Raw genomic sequence first — 14,409 nt, forward strand, 5'->3', positions numbered from 1 at the left:
CTTGAAATTTGATATTGCTTCCTAAATTTTTCCATTAGGCAGTAATTGTTCAAATCTGTTGAATCAGTGCGTTTAGATGTTGACAAATTCGATCGACGCAACATCACCAGCAGAGATAATAGAACCAGTCCTGTAGGCTCTACTGGCGAAAGCAGTGCCAACAGCAGTGCAGGATCTCACACCGTGAAAAACTTACAGCAGCACCCTTCAAGCGTGAACAGCTTACAACAGCACCCTTCAAGCGTGAACAGCGTACAACAGCACCCTTCAAGCGTGAACAGTGTACAACAGCACCCTTCAAGCGTGAGAACATCACAACAGTACCATTTAAATGTGAACAAACACTACCAAATACCGCAACAGAAGAATAGGAATAGTAACCTTCTACAAGAAATAACAGAGGGTGGGGACTGTTTCGACTTAGAGGATTTGGACTCGATTAGATTGAATGATATGTACAAACAGAGATCGAGAAACCACAGCTCACTAGAGAGAAGAAATTATGCTTCTAGTTCATCGTCTAATTTCCAGAAGGTTATTTTGAAACGCGAGTTTCTTGAATTTCGTTGAAATTTCGAGAAGCTTAGTTTCCTAATTTTTGTAAAAGTTTTAAGAAGCTGATTTCTAAACTGCCAATAGATCTTACCAGTTTTTCCCGAATTTTACCACGAATTTTGGTTTAATTTCATTTTTTATAGCCAAAACTTTGCATCTCGGTATACGATTTTTTTTTTCTTGAAATACAGTATTTCTGCCTCGTTTCTGTTCTGAGGCAGATCGGTTCCGGTTAGCTGGCTGATTGACAACATCTCATTTCATACGTAAATTAACCGTAATTATCGGAAATTACAGGTCAACAAAGAATATCGAACTGACATAAATTTCGGTATTTAAAAGCAGAATTCAATGTCATAAAATCCGCAAAATGAAAACATTTAAAAATCAACTTTAAAACAGCACCTGACAATTTGTGAACTTATTTTCGATCTTTCAGTTTTCTGCTTTTTTTCACACACTGTTCTTCGTTCACCAGAAAATTCATTAGTTACGACCTTGGTTTTTTCTCGCTCAGAATTCTAGCGAGAACATGCAGTCTTAAAGGTTTCTGTGAAATAAAGAAAAGGAAAAACCGGAAAACGATTGCTTTTAAAGTAACTGTTTATTTTTTTTCAGCATTCATCCGTACGCCAAAACCACCCCCACCCGCGACCTCATTCCTCGACGGGAACCAGACACCCTACCCCCTCCTCCCCATCTCTGCAACCCCATAATAACTTCACAACTCGCAGAGGGGCCATGCAAACGCAAGAGGGTCACCACAGTTCATCACAGCAGGAGAGACTCAATAGTGGTGGGGGGAATTTGGGTCAAATGCAGAGAAAATTAGAACTATTGCAATCTGGATTTGACAGTTGTACTAAACAGGTGCGCTGATTGTATTTTGACCAAAAAAGAGGAAGCAAAATCGAATTTTTTTTTCGAGACGCACAATCAGGAGCTTCTAAGATACGTACCAGCTGAAATAAAAAAAAAACAAAAAAAATTGGCGCCGAGATCTCATATTAATTTTTCTTTTTTTTTCATCTTTTTTCAGCTTTTTTTAATCTTTTTTTTCGCTAATTTAATAAAATATTCAACACTTTTCGTAGACTTCTCTAAAATGCTTTATTGATTTTCTTAATTTCAGTTTTTTTACTTCAAAATGTACTTCAACATAGTAGCTGTGATCGGAACTCACCGTGCTACTTTTTCAGTAAATGGCTACTCTTGTTCTGTTTTCATCTTCTTCAAGAAAATAGTATTTTCAACATCTGTAATCCTCTGCATTCTTGAAAATTCTAATTGTTCGAATTTTTGGATCGGTTTTAGTGGTGGCGGCAAAAAAAAATTAAAACGATTTCTCTTCTTATGCTTGAAAAAAACTTAGAAAAAACTAAAAACTAGAAGAATAAACTAAAAGAATTCACAAATATCATTTATGGCAACTTATTACGTATTTTTAGAACAAAATCTACAGAAACAGATACCATATGTCTCTATTAAGTTCACCAGAAATCAAGAGCCTTGCCTGGACTTTACAGGCGTGTGTACGCCTGGTATATAAAATATATCAGCCGAAAATATGGAACCTGATTTAAACTACATTTTATGATTGGATAAATTAGATATTTTACCACTGTAAAGTACTTAATATTAACCAATCATGATCCATCCAACTAACAACCCACTTATTTGTAAGCGCTGAAATTACTTGTAATTTCAGCACCAGAGAGATTTGAATTTAACTTAGAACTAAGTTGCCTCTCCGAAATAAACCAGTATACCCTAGATCTATTGAGCCTAGCAGAGACTAGTTAAACAACCTGAGACTAGATAGTATAAGAGTAAGATTAGGATCGGTATTAGACTAAGAAGTTGCACGAATCTATCCGGCCGAAAATAAGATAGCGTGACGAGCAGACGGTGTACCCTATCCGAAATTACTCTATGAGTTAACCACATCGGTCCTAACTCATCTGGTGCGACCATAAGTCTCGAACAAGACCTTAATAGCTTAAGAATTAACCAAAAATAGATTAGAATTTAGGCAAAACATTTTTAAAATGTTACACGACGATAATTTAATCGAAATGTCTCTACGACTCAATAGATCAAAGCCAATATTCCGAACGATAAGAGAACTACCCGGAATTGGAAGAAGACCTCGAACCAGAGACGACATACGACAAAGTAGAAACTTACCAAATAGTTATATGATAGTACGGCAAAAGCCAACACAAACTTTTATATTTAGAATTTTATTAGCAATGAATTTAGATTTTCATTTGCAAACTTAAATCTTGAAGTCAATCTTCATGATCATTTCAGGCGCTAAACAAAAATATTAATATACAATAACGATTGATAAAAAGATCTCAGATCGTTTTCCTAAAATTCTGCAGTATTCTATAAAACATGTTTGGAAAATATTTATTGAAAATCAAAACAAAAATTAGTAGCATGACAATAAACGGTTAGTAATCATAAAATCATCAGTTGTCCCAGCTTCATCACCTAAAACATAACAGCAATCATAAACTCACTAACATCATAAAAACACTAAATCTTTTCTTAAATAAAATTAAACCATTTTAAACTTAAATTCATTTAATCTTAAAATCAGATCATCAAGGCTTATCCTTGGATCTTAATTAATTTTCTATTTAACTAAAATTACAAAACTTGATCATCAAGGCCTATCCTTGGATCAAAAAGAACATTTTGTTCTCCCCCACCCACTTAGCTAGCGTCTAACGACCTCAAACGTCGATTCACTATCCAACCCTTTCAAAAAACCCAAGACTAATAGAAATTTTTGAACAAAACTAATCATTCAAATTAGGATAAACAGTGAAGAACTTCGGTTATTCATCCTTCACTTGAACCCTCCTCTTACCAGACCCAGGATATCTTAGACTTAGTAAATTTAAAATAGTATCTAACGAACTACTCGCGTTCTAATTATACCTGAACCTTGTGGATCGATTTACTATTCTCCAACCCTTGAACACAATCACTACCCCTAAGTAAGATTAAGTAAGTTAACACCTTAGCTTATACTAGCCACGAGAAAGTAAAAGATCATTCTTCGGAATCGATATACTTTTCTCTCCAACCCTGAACAAAAAGACCCAGGTTAAGCTAACCAAAAAATCGTAAGGACTAACAATTTAAGAAAATAGAAATAATCTAACAACGTTTTGCATCCGTCATCCTAAACCTTATGTCATTTAAAAATCTAGGAAACAAACAAACAATCGTTTTACACAACTGTGAAATAGATAACAAAAAATACGACCTTGTAATCACACCTCGTACACAAACAGTTGGATATATTAGAACAAAACGACAAACACTAAAAAAGAAAATAATAACCAAACAAAGACAAATAACACGAAAAAGATTTTCCAAAAATAGAAACGCATTTTCAGAATCAGAAGCCAGCAATTTAGACGAACTTTATAAATTAAAAGAATCTATAGATAAAAATTGCTCCATTCACGATCAATTATATTTTTCCGACTCAGAAACAACTTCAAATTCATCAAAAAGAGGAAAAAGAAGAATAAAAAAGCAATATAAACACAAACCAGTACATTTATATAATTGGAATCAACCAATTAGACATATCGATAATTACCTATTAACAGTCATTAAACGAAAAAATGAGCCAAACACACACTCCAAGTGAAGATAGTCCAGATGATGACGATATCTACCCCTTCCTCGTAGACGCACCCAATGATAGAGGACAGCATATACTTTGCAAGAATTTACTACTAAATTTATTTGAACCCGGAATCAGCCCATGTAAAGCAGAGTTTCCAGATGTAAAGATCAAAAGACAAATTATTGATCACTATCTGAAAGATATATGTAATTTGACACAACAATACGGAATCTACACCATAGAATTCAGCTCACCAAACCCGAATCACCGCAAATATGTAATTCAAACAGACGACCTTGATTTAGAATTTTCAAAAGTATTCTCAGAATACATAAAAAGCATACAATATCATAACTCACAAAGAGCAAACTCCATATTCACTAATGAAGTTTTTGCTATAATATATAGTTATATCTCAATATTAGAAAACGAAATTCCAATCCCAAGTGTCTCACCGACAGAGACATCTAAACATATAAAGGTACGACATGAAATCACACTATTTTCAACTTTTCTACATATAATTAAGGAAAATTTCACTAAAGACGATGTTTCACAACATACAAAACATGACTTACAAAAAATTTTGGCATGGTTTATAATAGATTATTTCACACATAATATAGATTTAATTTCACAAGCAAGAAAAAATTTTAGACCTCAAAATTCAAACGATGATACCGCCATCACAGAACAGTCAGACTACCTTTGGGACCCCGAATGGTCTCATTATGCATTTATAAATATCCCACAATCAATTGCAAGTCAAGCAATAAGTACAATATCTGATATAAGAGATTATGTAAGAGTAATACCATTATCCATTGACGCAACACCATTAAACTACAATACATTTTTACCCGATGCGCGAAATAACAGTTTAAACTCGACCGTTATACACAATGAAAACCTTAATGGAACTAGGAACCTCACTCAACAAGATATTCAGACAACATCACACTTCATAAATGAAGAAATTGTCCAAACAACAACAACTACACAACAAAGTATTTCACCAATACGTCCAAATTTAACAACACCAAGAAATACAAACACTTCACTAGCACAGGTAACCTTACAATCAACCGTTAAACCTTCGGTTGCTCCAAAATATTCACAAATGGATTATCAAACATATAGACCCATGACAATACTGTCAAAAACACGCAGAACGTTCACAAGAAACAATTTTGCGGAACACAATTATAATTACACACATTCATCAAAAACAAACTATCCCCCCCAAAAAAATAATAATAATCAGATAAGATCTCGATATTGGGATAACCCAATGGCAACAACCAATACAGTAAATTTTCAAACTAATTCACATCCTCCACAGGATCGTAGTGAAAATTACCCATTCTTTCAACAGAATAAAAATAAAAAACAAGCACCTCATCAAACGGATTACCTATCCTCTGATGATGATTATTTACAACCAGATATATTTGCACCATACACTCAAGAATATCGTGGACAAGGAGTACAAAAACCGTATACATGTCATAGAATTTTTTCTCCACACCCAACAGACTCACAAAAGCAACAACCAATGCAAATGCAAAACCCAATTAATACACAATCTTTTCAACCAATTCAGCCACAAAACCCAATGATTACACACTCGTATCAACCAACACAAATACAAAATGAAATACCACTCCCATATTACCTTCAACAACACGAAATAACAAAAAATCAACTTTCGAATTTTTCACAAACGCCAAATGCAGCAGAATCATTACAAATGACAATGAATCCATACCTTATGGGTGGATCATCAATAACATCAAACAAACCATTAATGGTATTTACAGGAACAGACCCTGAATATTCTGTAGAAGATTATTTAAATGCAGTAACAGCAAATTTAATTTTAAATATAGGACCTGAACCAATTAATACGCCACTACATCAAAATTGGATACTTCGACGCACAGCGTTGATACAGACAACCTTAGACGGCGCAGCCCAAAAATGGTTTTCAGTATTGCCTATAGAAATAAAATCAAATTTACACAAGAATTTTCAAAAATGTTTGACTCCGAAAGAAACAAACAACAACAAAGAGTTTTATGTAATGAAATTCGCAGATTACCAAATGAAACCATCAAACAATTAGCAGTACGTATCGAAACACTAGTTCGAAAAGCATATTCATTAAATACACACGATTATAAAAACACAAAAATGACAGAAATCTTAATGATGACCTTAACACCTCAATTAAGGAAAATAGCAATAAAAAAGAGAGCATCCCATCCCTCCTCAATTCGAGAGCCCGATTTAGATTTTCGAAAACTAGTAGACAAACTAGAGCAAGCGGAAATCGCAATGAAACTTGAAGAAACAGAAAATCTGAAATTACAATATGTTAACCGAATTGAAACAAATACCACAAATATCAATAATATACAGGAATCAGATACAGACCTCGTTGAAAAAATCACTGAAATACTCAATGTTTACGAAAAACACCCAAACTTTAAAGGCAAACCATCTTTCAAAAAATGGTGTAATTATTGCCGACAATACGGACATAGTATTTCTGAATGTAGACAAAAACAACAGGACAATCAAAACAAACCTCAAAAATATAAAGAACCGAATAAATCATTCTATCAATACATTAAAAAAAGATCAAAATCTACCGAACAAAAGTGTATACACCATCAACAGTTCAGGAAAACCACTTCCGAACAATACCAATTACACGAGAACTCAATCACCATATAACTCAAGTTATAGAGGAAGATCACCAGAACGAAGAAATACACAAAATTCGTCACAAAATTATTACAATAGACCAAATAGTCGAAATAACTACTCCAGATCAAATTCAAACACAACACAATTTGTTTCTAGATCTAATTCCCAATCAAGGAATAATTACTATCCAAACAATCAATCACCTAACTCATCATACAATAGAAATAGAAACTACTCCAATAATCGAAATAGAAGTTATTCAAACAACCGAAACCAGAATTACCCGAACAATCGATCAAGGAATAACTCATATAATAGATCAAACTATAACAGACCAAACAATAATTATCAAAACAGATCACGAAATAATTCACAAAATCGACATTCAAGTTATAATAATCGTTATAGAAATTATTCCCAATCACCACACAGGAATAATAACCATTATAACAATTCTAATAATTGCCACAGAAGTAGTACACCTAAATATCAAGGAAATATAAATCAAGTACAATCAAATCCAGAAACAACATCAGACCCCCCAGGTATTGATGACACAGGAAATAACGAACTACAACTAAATCAAATAAACTGTGAATCATCAGATTCAGAAAGTGATACAGAAAACACTATCTCCATAAATATGATAGCAGTCGAAAATGACTACGAACCTATTATATATGAACAACCTTTTTCATCACATATATATGAAAATCAATTAGAACTCCTTCACAATTATTATATTGAACCCATCCATTCCACACAAACGGCACAAGAAACTAACGAAATCAACACTACAAACCAATCCAATGAAATTGACAAAACAAAATGCTTGAATACAAATCACATCTATCAAAATATACAAAAAGAACAACCCAAAGAAAAAATTTGGACAATACCATTTCTTTTAGAAAGTCCAAGAAACAAAGAATTTCAACCACAAGATCTTGAAATTGATTTTTTAATTGATTCAGGAGCAGAATCAAACATAATAAACATTCCCACATGGAATGAGATAAAATCATTACACCCAAAACTAACGCCTCTTGAAACATCCAGTAAACTAGCAACAGCACAAGGATCAACATTGGTAAACTATGGAAAAATTCAATTATTTCTTCTCCCCACAAGAACAATAGAGCAAAATAAAATTTTAAATAAACCATTTAAACAAATATTCCATATCACGGATATTAAACACAATATTATTGGAATACCATTTATCTCTAAATATATACCAACAATCAACATTTTGAATAGTAAAATACTAATCAAAGATAAATACACAAAAACAAAAGACACATCCCTAACATTTTTTCAAAGATTAAATAAACAACCACCATTCTTTTCAAAATTTTATCCGATATATAATCAACAAAGAAAACACCTGAAACCACTATCAGGAAACATATATATAATTTTTCAATAAAACAAGTCCACCAATATGATAAAAAACAAAACAAACAACAACTCTATATGTCAGATTTTGAATTCAAACCTATCCATAAGTTTTTCAAAATCACAATTTCATCCATAAAATATTTGAAAAACTCGAATTCAGATATTATTTCTCTACATGTATACAACAATACACCCTATCAAGTAACATTACCTTTAGGACTTTTAGGCTATTGCGAAACCAAGGCTACGATATCACCAATACATGAAAAAGCATACCGCGTAAATAATATACTCCAATTATTAGATATTTGTCAATCCACAATTCTTAATGAAGAATTATCCATAAATAATATAATAAGTAATGAAAAAAGAAATACAGATTATTTCACAAAAACCCCATATTTCAAACCTACATTCAACATAAATAACTATACAGATAATCAACAGAAATTTTTAACAATGTTTAACTTCCAACATTCACAAATAACACAAGACGAATTTGATAAATTAGCCAAACAGCTAATAAAATGTTCATCAGTCTATGCAACATCTAAATTTGATGTTGGCAAAATCAGCTCATCACTACACCTTCCATTACAACCTGACGCAGTTTTCAAAAAACAAAGAGCAAGTAAAGTACCAATTCACTTACATGATAAAGTAAACAGATTACTCGATATTTTAGAACAATACAATATTATCTCACCGGTAAACAAAGAAGAACAACCAAAAGGTAACACATTTATCAACCCTGTTATCATCCTAGCAAAAGGAGAATCATTAAAAATAGTTCTAGACGCTAGATACCTTAATTCACTAATAGACGAATCAAAATGCAATTGGCCTATTGAACCAATACAAGTTATTTTAACAAAAATAAACGGAAAATACTTTACAACCGCAGATATGAATAGTGCATACAATCAAATACCACTAGATGAACAATCGCGACGCTTAACACAATTTGTTATTGGAAATCAGCAATACGAATTCAACCGCCTATTCTATGGAATATCCATAGGACCAGCAGCATTTTCAGCTTTTATGAGCATAATTTTTCGACCACTAATACTCAAGAAAAACGCAATCACCTATTTAGACGATGTTTTTATGCAATCACAGACAAAAGAAGAAATGTTCAATGTTTTAGAACACTATCACAAAATAATTCAGAACAAAAATCTGAAGGCCGCCCCCGATAAATCACACTTCTTATTAACACGAGTTAAATTCTTAGGACACAATATAGAAAGAAAAACAATCACTCCATTAAAATCACGCATTGATGCTATTCAAAAGCTCCAACCACCAACAAACAAAAAGAAAATCCAAGAATTCCTTGGAATGTTAAATTTTTTAAGCAAATATGTCTATAAAATGCAATTATACCTAAGACCATTCTATAATATACTTAGACAACAAAATAATTTTGAATGGAACACAGAACATCAAGCACGATTTGAAGAAATTAAAAAACTCCTAACTGAACAAATTTCGAATACAATTCCAGATCCAAATCAACCATTCTATGCAATGTGCGATGCTTCGAATTTTGGCATCGGCGCAGCATTATTACAATCACACAATGGTACAAACAAAATGAACCTTATATCAGCAAATTCTCGACTATTCACTCAAGCAGAGCTATGACTCTCAACTCTAATGAGAGAATGTACAGCTATAATATATACACTAACAGAATATGAATTTCTGATACTTGGATCAAAACATCCAACAGTTCTATTCACAGATCACAAACCAATCATTTTTCTCTTTACACAAAAATCTAATCCAAATCACCGAGTTTATAGATTTCAACTAATTCTAATGAAATTCCCAAACTTACATATAGTTTGGACAGCAGGAAAGAATCTTGCATTACCAGACACTTTAAGTCGAAATACACCACCTGAATTACTTACACGAAAAACTACAGTAGAAATACCCAAAAATATAAAATTCTACCTTGCAGAAAACGAAACATCACCCCGACTAGAATGCAGATATGCAGTAAAAACTGACGTTGAACAATCACAGATAAACAATCTACAACACTTCCCACTTTATTTAGATTGCCAAAATAACCACTACGAAGTTGACCTACTAGGAACATCAACTTTCAAACCAATTCCATACTCACAATGGATAAAAAATAACACCCAACAAAAAAGAGTAAAACAACACTCACATAAAAAAGACCTTTTTCCATTAATTGAAAAAGAAAATCTAACTGATAAAATAAATTTATCAGGACCACAAACAAACGATTCAAAATACACAATAAATCAAGTTTTTGACCTCCATGACCCACTTTATACAATTCCTTTATCTAAATTAGAAATAGAAAACATTTTTCTCCCCCCAACAGATAAAATTACAATTAATACTTTGAAACAATATCAAAATCTTGACCCAGTAATTAGACAACTAAAATCATGGCACAAATATAAAACTAAACCCGTCCAGGCAGATACAACTATTTTAGGAAATAAAACACTCCTCCGATATTTTCGAAAATTCAATAATACAACAATTAACGAAAACACAGACCTTCTAGAATACCAATTAAATGAATATACAGTTCCCTGTCTCCCTCTAAGTCTGATTCTTAAAGCTTTTAATATTTCACATACACAAAACATTAAAGGACACTCTGGATCAGAGAAAACATATTCAAATTTCATACAAAACTTTTATTTTCCAAATGCACCAATTTGGATAAAAGTACTATGCAATGATTGTATAGTATGTCAGCTAAATAAACCTTATCCAAATCAAAAACAAATAGCACAAAAACAAGATTTTAAAGGACAAAGTTTGTACTTTAACCACCGTATTTCATTTGATACAAAAGGACCAATTTCACCCTCATCCGAAGGAAACTCCTAAATTATGGTAATTGTTGACGCGTTTACACATTATGTAGCACTTAACCCAGTACCACATTGTAACGCTTATTACGCTTACACAACACTCTATGAACACTGGATAGCCAAATTCGGACTACCAGAAATTTTAGTTACAGATAACGGTACAGAATTCATAAATAACGAAATCATCACACTATGTCATTTATATAACATCAAACACAAGCCACGTACATCTCATGCACCTTGGACAAACGGCTTAGTCGAAGGTATGAACCGTTCACTACAAGAATATCTTAGATGTATCATCAATGGAAATGATACAAGATACACTGAATGGTCAGCAGATGTAAAACTATTTCCCTTAGCATATAATTCACAAATCACGAAAACTCTAGGAATGTCACCATATGAAATGGTTTTTAATCAAAAGCCACGCAAACCAATTATGTTTACAGCAAACACTCATAAAAATGCACAAAGTTATTGTCAACCGAATAAAGACTCAATTTGTTATAACTTACCTTTACATACACACGATGAAGATCATTTTCATCACCCACAAATTCTTAAATTAGCCTCCGGTACACGCACCGAATGGATTTTAAACAGAGATAAAAAACACAATGAAATTTACCAAAAAGTAACAAAAAAGTTGTTACAAAGGCAAAACATTAATGAACAAATAAATTCACGCTTTACACCAGCCTCCGATTTAAAAATTGGAACATTTGTTTTAATACCCAATTTTAACACTCACAATGGAACCTCTAAAAAATTACAACCCCTTCGTAAAGGACCATACCAAATAATTGCCAAACCCACTGATGTCACATATAAAATCACCGACTCAAATAAAAAAGAATTTGTTCAACATCGAAACAATCTATTACCTTATTACCCAAAAGAATACGCACTACGCGAACTAACTCAATTATATTCTTTCACAGGTTTAAAAGTTATTCAAAATAACCCACATACGGAGAATAAAACAAAGGAACAACATGACATTCATCTCGAAAATCAAAATAAAAAATCAACCACAACAAAAAACAATACAAAAAAGCTAGATCAAAATAAACCTCAAAAAGAAAGAAAAAATAGAAAGTTGACAGAAAAAATAATACCCCAAGAACAAATCGACAAATCAGAACATAGAGAGTCATCATGACTTAGAAATCAACCACGTAAAAACTATAAAACATTCATCCCACAATCTAAAATATTAAAGAAAGTCGAATTTCAAAAACAGCTTTAATTTTATATTTCATAATCTCTGCACCTCTGAAATATTTTGAACTTTCATTTTTCAAAATAACATGCTGACAAACAAGCAACGATTCTAGTTCAAAATTAGCCAATAGGATTCATCCAATCCGTCACCTTCTCTAACTCTAACACGAACCAACTAGACGAACGATATTAAACTCCAGGCATATCTATAACTATAACTTTGCGACCTCCAGGTCAAAAATAAGCAAACCACTCCAACTTGACAACTAAAATAAAAATCACCATAATATCATAACCCTCCCTTATCTAATAACCCAAAGATCAACAATATTTCCCCAAATCCGATCTCAAATACCCCCCAAACAAATATGTTAAATTAGCCTAAAGTAAAAGAACGACCATTTTAATTAGCCTAAAGTATAAAAATCTCAAAAATACCCCAGATCACTTGACAAATAAAAATAAAGACAAAGAAGACCTCCCGATTACCATAAAATTCGCCCCCAACAATTTTTCACAAAACTCAACCCACTTGTCAAAAAACCAATAAATAATCCGACCACACTTGAAAATTGCCTCAAACAACAAAAAATATTCGATCGAGAAGCCATTTCTTAAATGCTCTTCTCTCGACTAGTCAACTTAATACTCAACATTTTCATAAACTTTTTAACAATATTTAAATTTTATTCATATTTCTTTTTGATACCTTTGAAGCTTTTGTAATAATCTTAATCATTTTTTGCAATATTTTTTTAATTTTCTATTCCATATTTGAACTATACCTCCAGCTTTCAAAAGCTATTGACTATATCCACAGGTACGATTCACAAAACTTATCTAAATGATACGAACCATTTTTAGTAGAACAGATATTTTTTTACTATTTGTAATTTTTATAACATTTCTATCATCCCTCATCTTGACAATATGCAAATGTATAAAGAAAGCAATCATCACATTCGCCCTAGCAACAATCTTCCTAATTCTTTTTCTAGAAGAATACTATAATAATCATAAATTTTTCCACTAAAAGAATAAATAAAAGACCATCAAAAATTGCTAACCAACAATCACTCAGTCAGTCTTCACCGACATCATCCCAAGATAACCCAACACCATCTTCAACTACCCAAAACCACCAAACGTCCACACGAATTTCCTTTCAAGATAACCCATATACCTTTGAAGAACGACACGCTCGCTTATCAGAACCACTAGAACCAGTTCAACGACAAGCACCTCTAAGTGAACCAACATATAACTTATACCCAACATTACCACAAGAATTAAGTAGAATACGAAATCCTAGTCAAAGCCAAAATACAGTCGAAATAAATAGACAAATTATACATCCTCGAAGAAACAGAAATTTTCAAACTCCCCGAGTTCATTTTGATATACCCCAATCACCATCACAAAACACTCCAGAAAACCCCATTGGTATATTACCAGAAACCCCTACGCTTCTTTCACAACGTAGCACCTCAAGCCTACCCTCAGATTACTTAGATTTAACACCAACATCTGAACAAATACGTGAAAATCCCTTTAACCCTACAAACCAAACATCACGACTACCATATTGGACAACACATTCATTCACACAAGGTGAACCAAATTTATTCAATGATCCAATAGATATTTCTACGGATACAACAACATCCTCATCACTACCAGAAACATTATCACTACCATCAACACCATCAATAAGCCAGATTTCACCACCACCTTTTAACTTAAATTTCCCAAATAACCTCGACGCTAGATATCGAGAACAATCATCAACAAATTTTCCTTTAAGACTAGACTGGAATACATTCACAGCACCTCCACCATTATTTGGACAACACCCAGAAAGTAACCGACTCCACAACTGGGCACTAAATAGACTACAATATAGACAAGACATTCACGAAGACATTCGTGATCATAACATCCAAATACTCCAACAAAATAGTCTACAATTAAAATTTGAAATCACGG

The 14,409-nt window shown here is 32.7% G+C and overlaps 2 protein-coding genes across 3 annotated transcripts in view; one reads left to right on the plus strand and one right to left on the minus strand.

Annotated features, from left to right (window-relative positions):
- LOC134854121 (hypoxia up-regulated protein 1-like) overlaps window positions 1–14,409 on the minus strand; it is a 506,694-nt gene that overhangs the window by 366,960 nt on the left and 125,325 nt on the right. The window lies entirely within an intron of this gene.
- The window catches only part of LOC134853879 (uncharacterized), an 87,271-nt gene that overhangs the window by 51,607 nt on the left and 21,255 nt on the right, over window positions 1–14,409 (plus strand). For both annotated transcript variants that reach the window (XM_063869834.1, XM_063869835.1), the window contains 2 exons: window positions 77–534; window positions 1,174–1,425. In XM_063869834.1, coding sequence (XP_063725904.1) covers window positions 77–534; window positions 1,174–1,425 — 710 coding nt within the window. The remainder of the gene's footprint in view (window positions 1–76; window positions 535–1,173; window positions 1,426–14,409) is intronic.

The sequence above is a fragment of the Symsagittifera roscoffensis genome, chromosome 9 (genome assembly GCF_963678635.1).
Source record: "Symsagittifera roscoffensis chromosome 9, txSymRosc1.1, whole genome shotgun sequence".
Classification (NCBI taxonomy): domain Eukaryota; kingdom Metazoa; phylum Xenacoelomorpha; order Acoela; family Convolutidae; genus Symsagittifera; species Symsagittifera roscoffensis.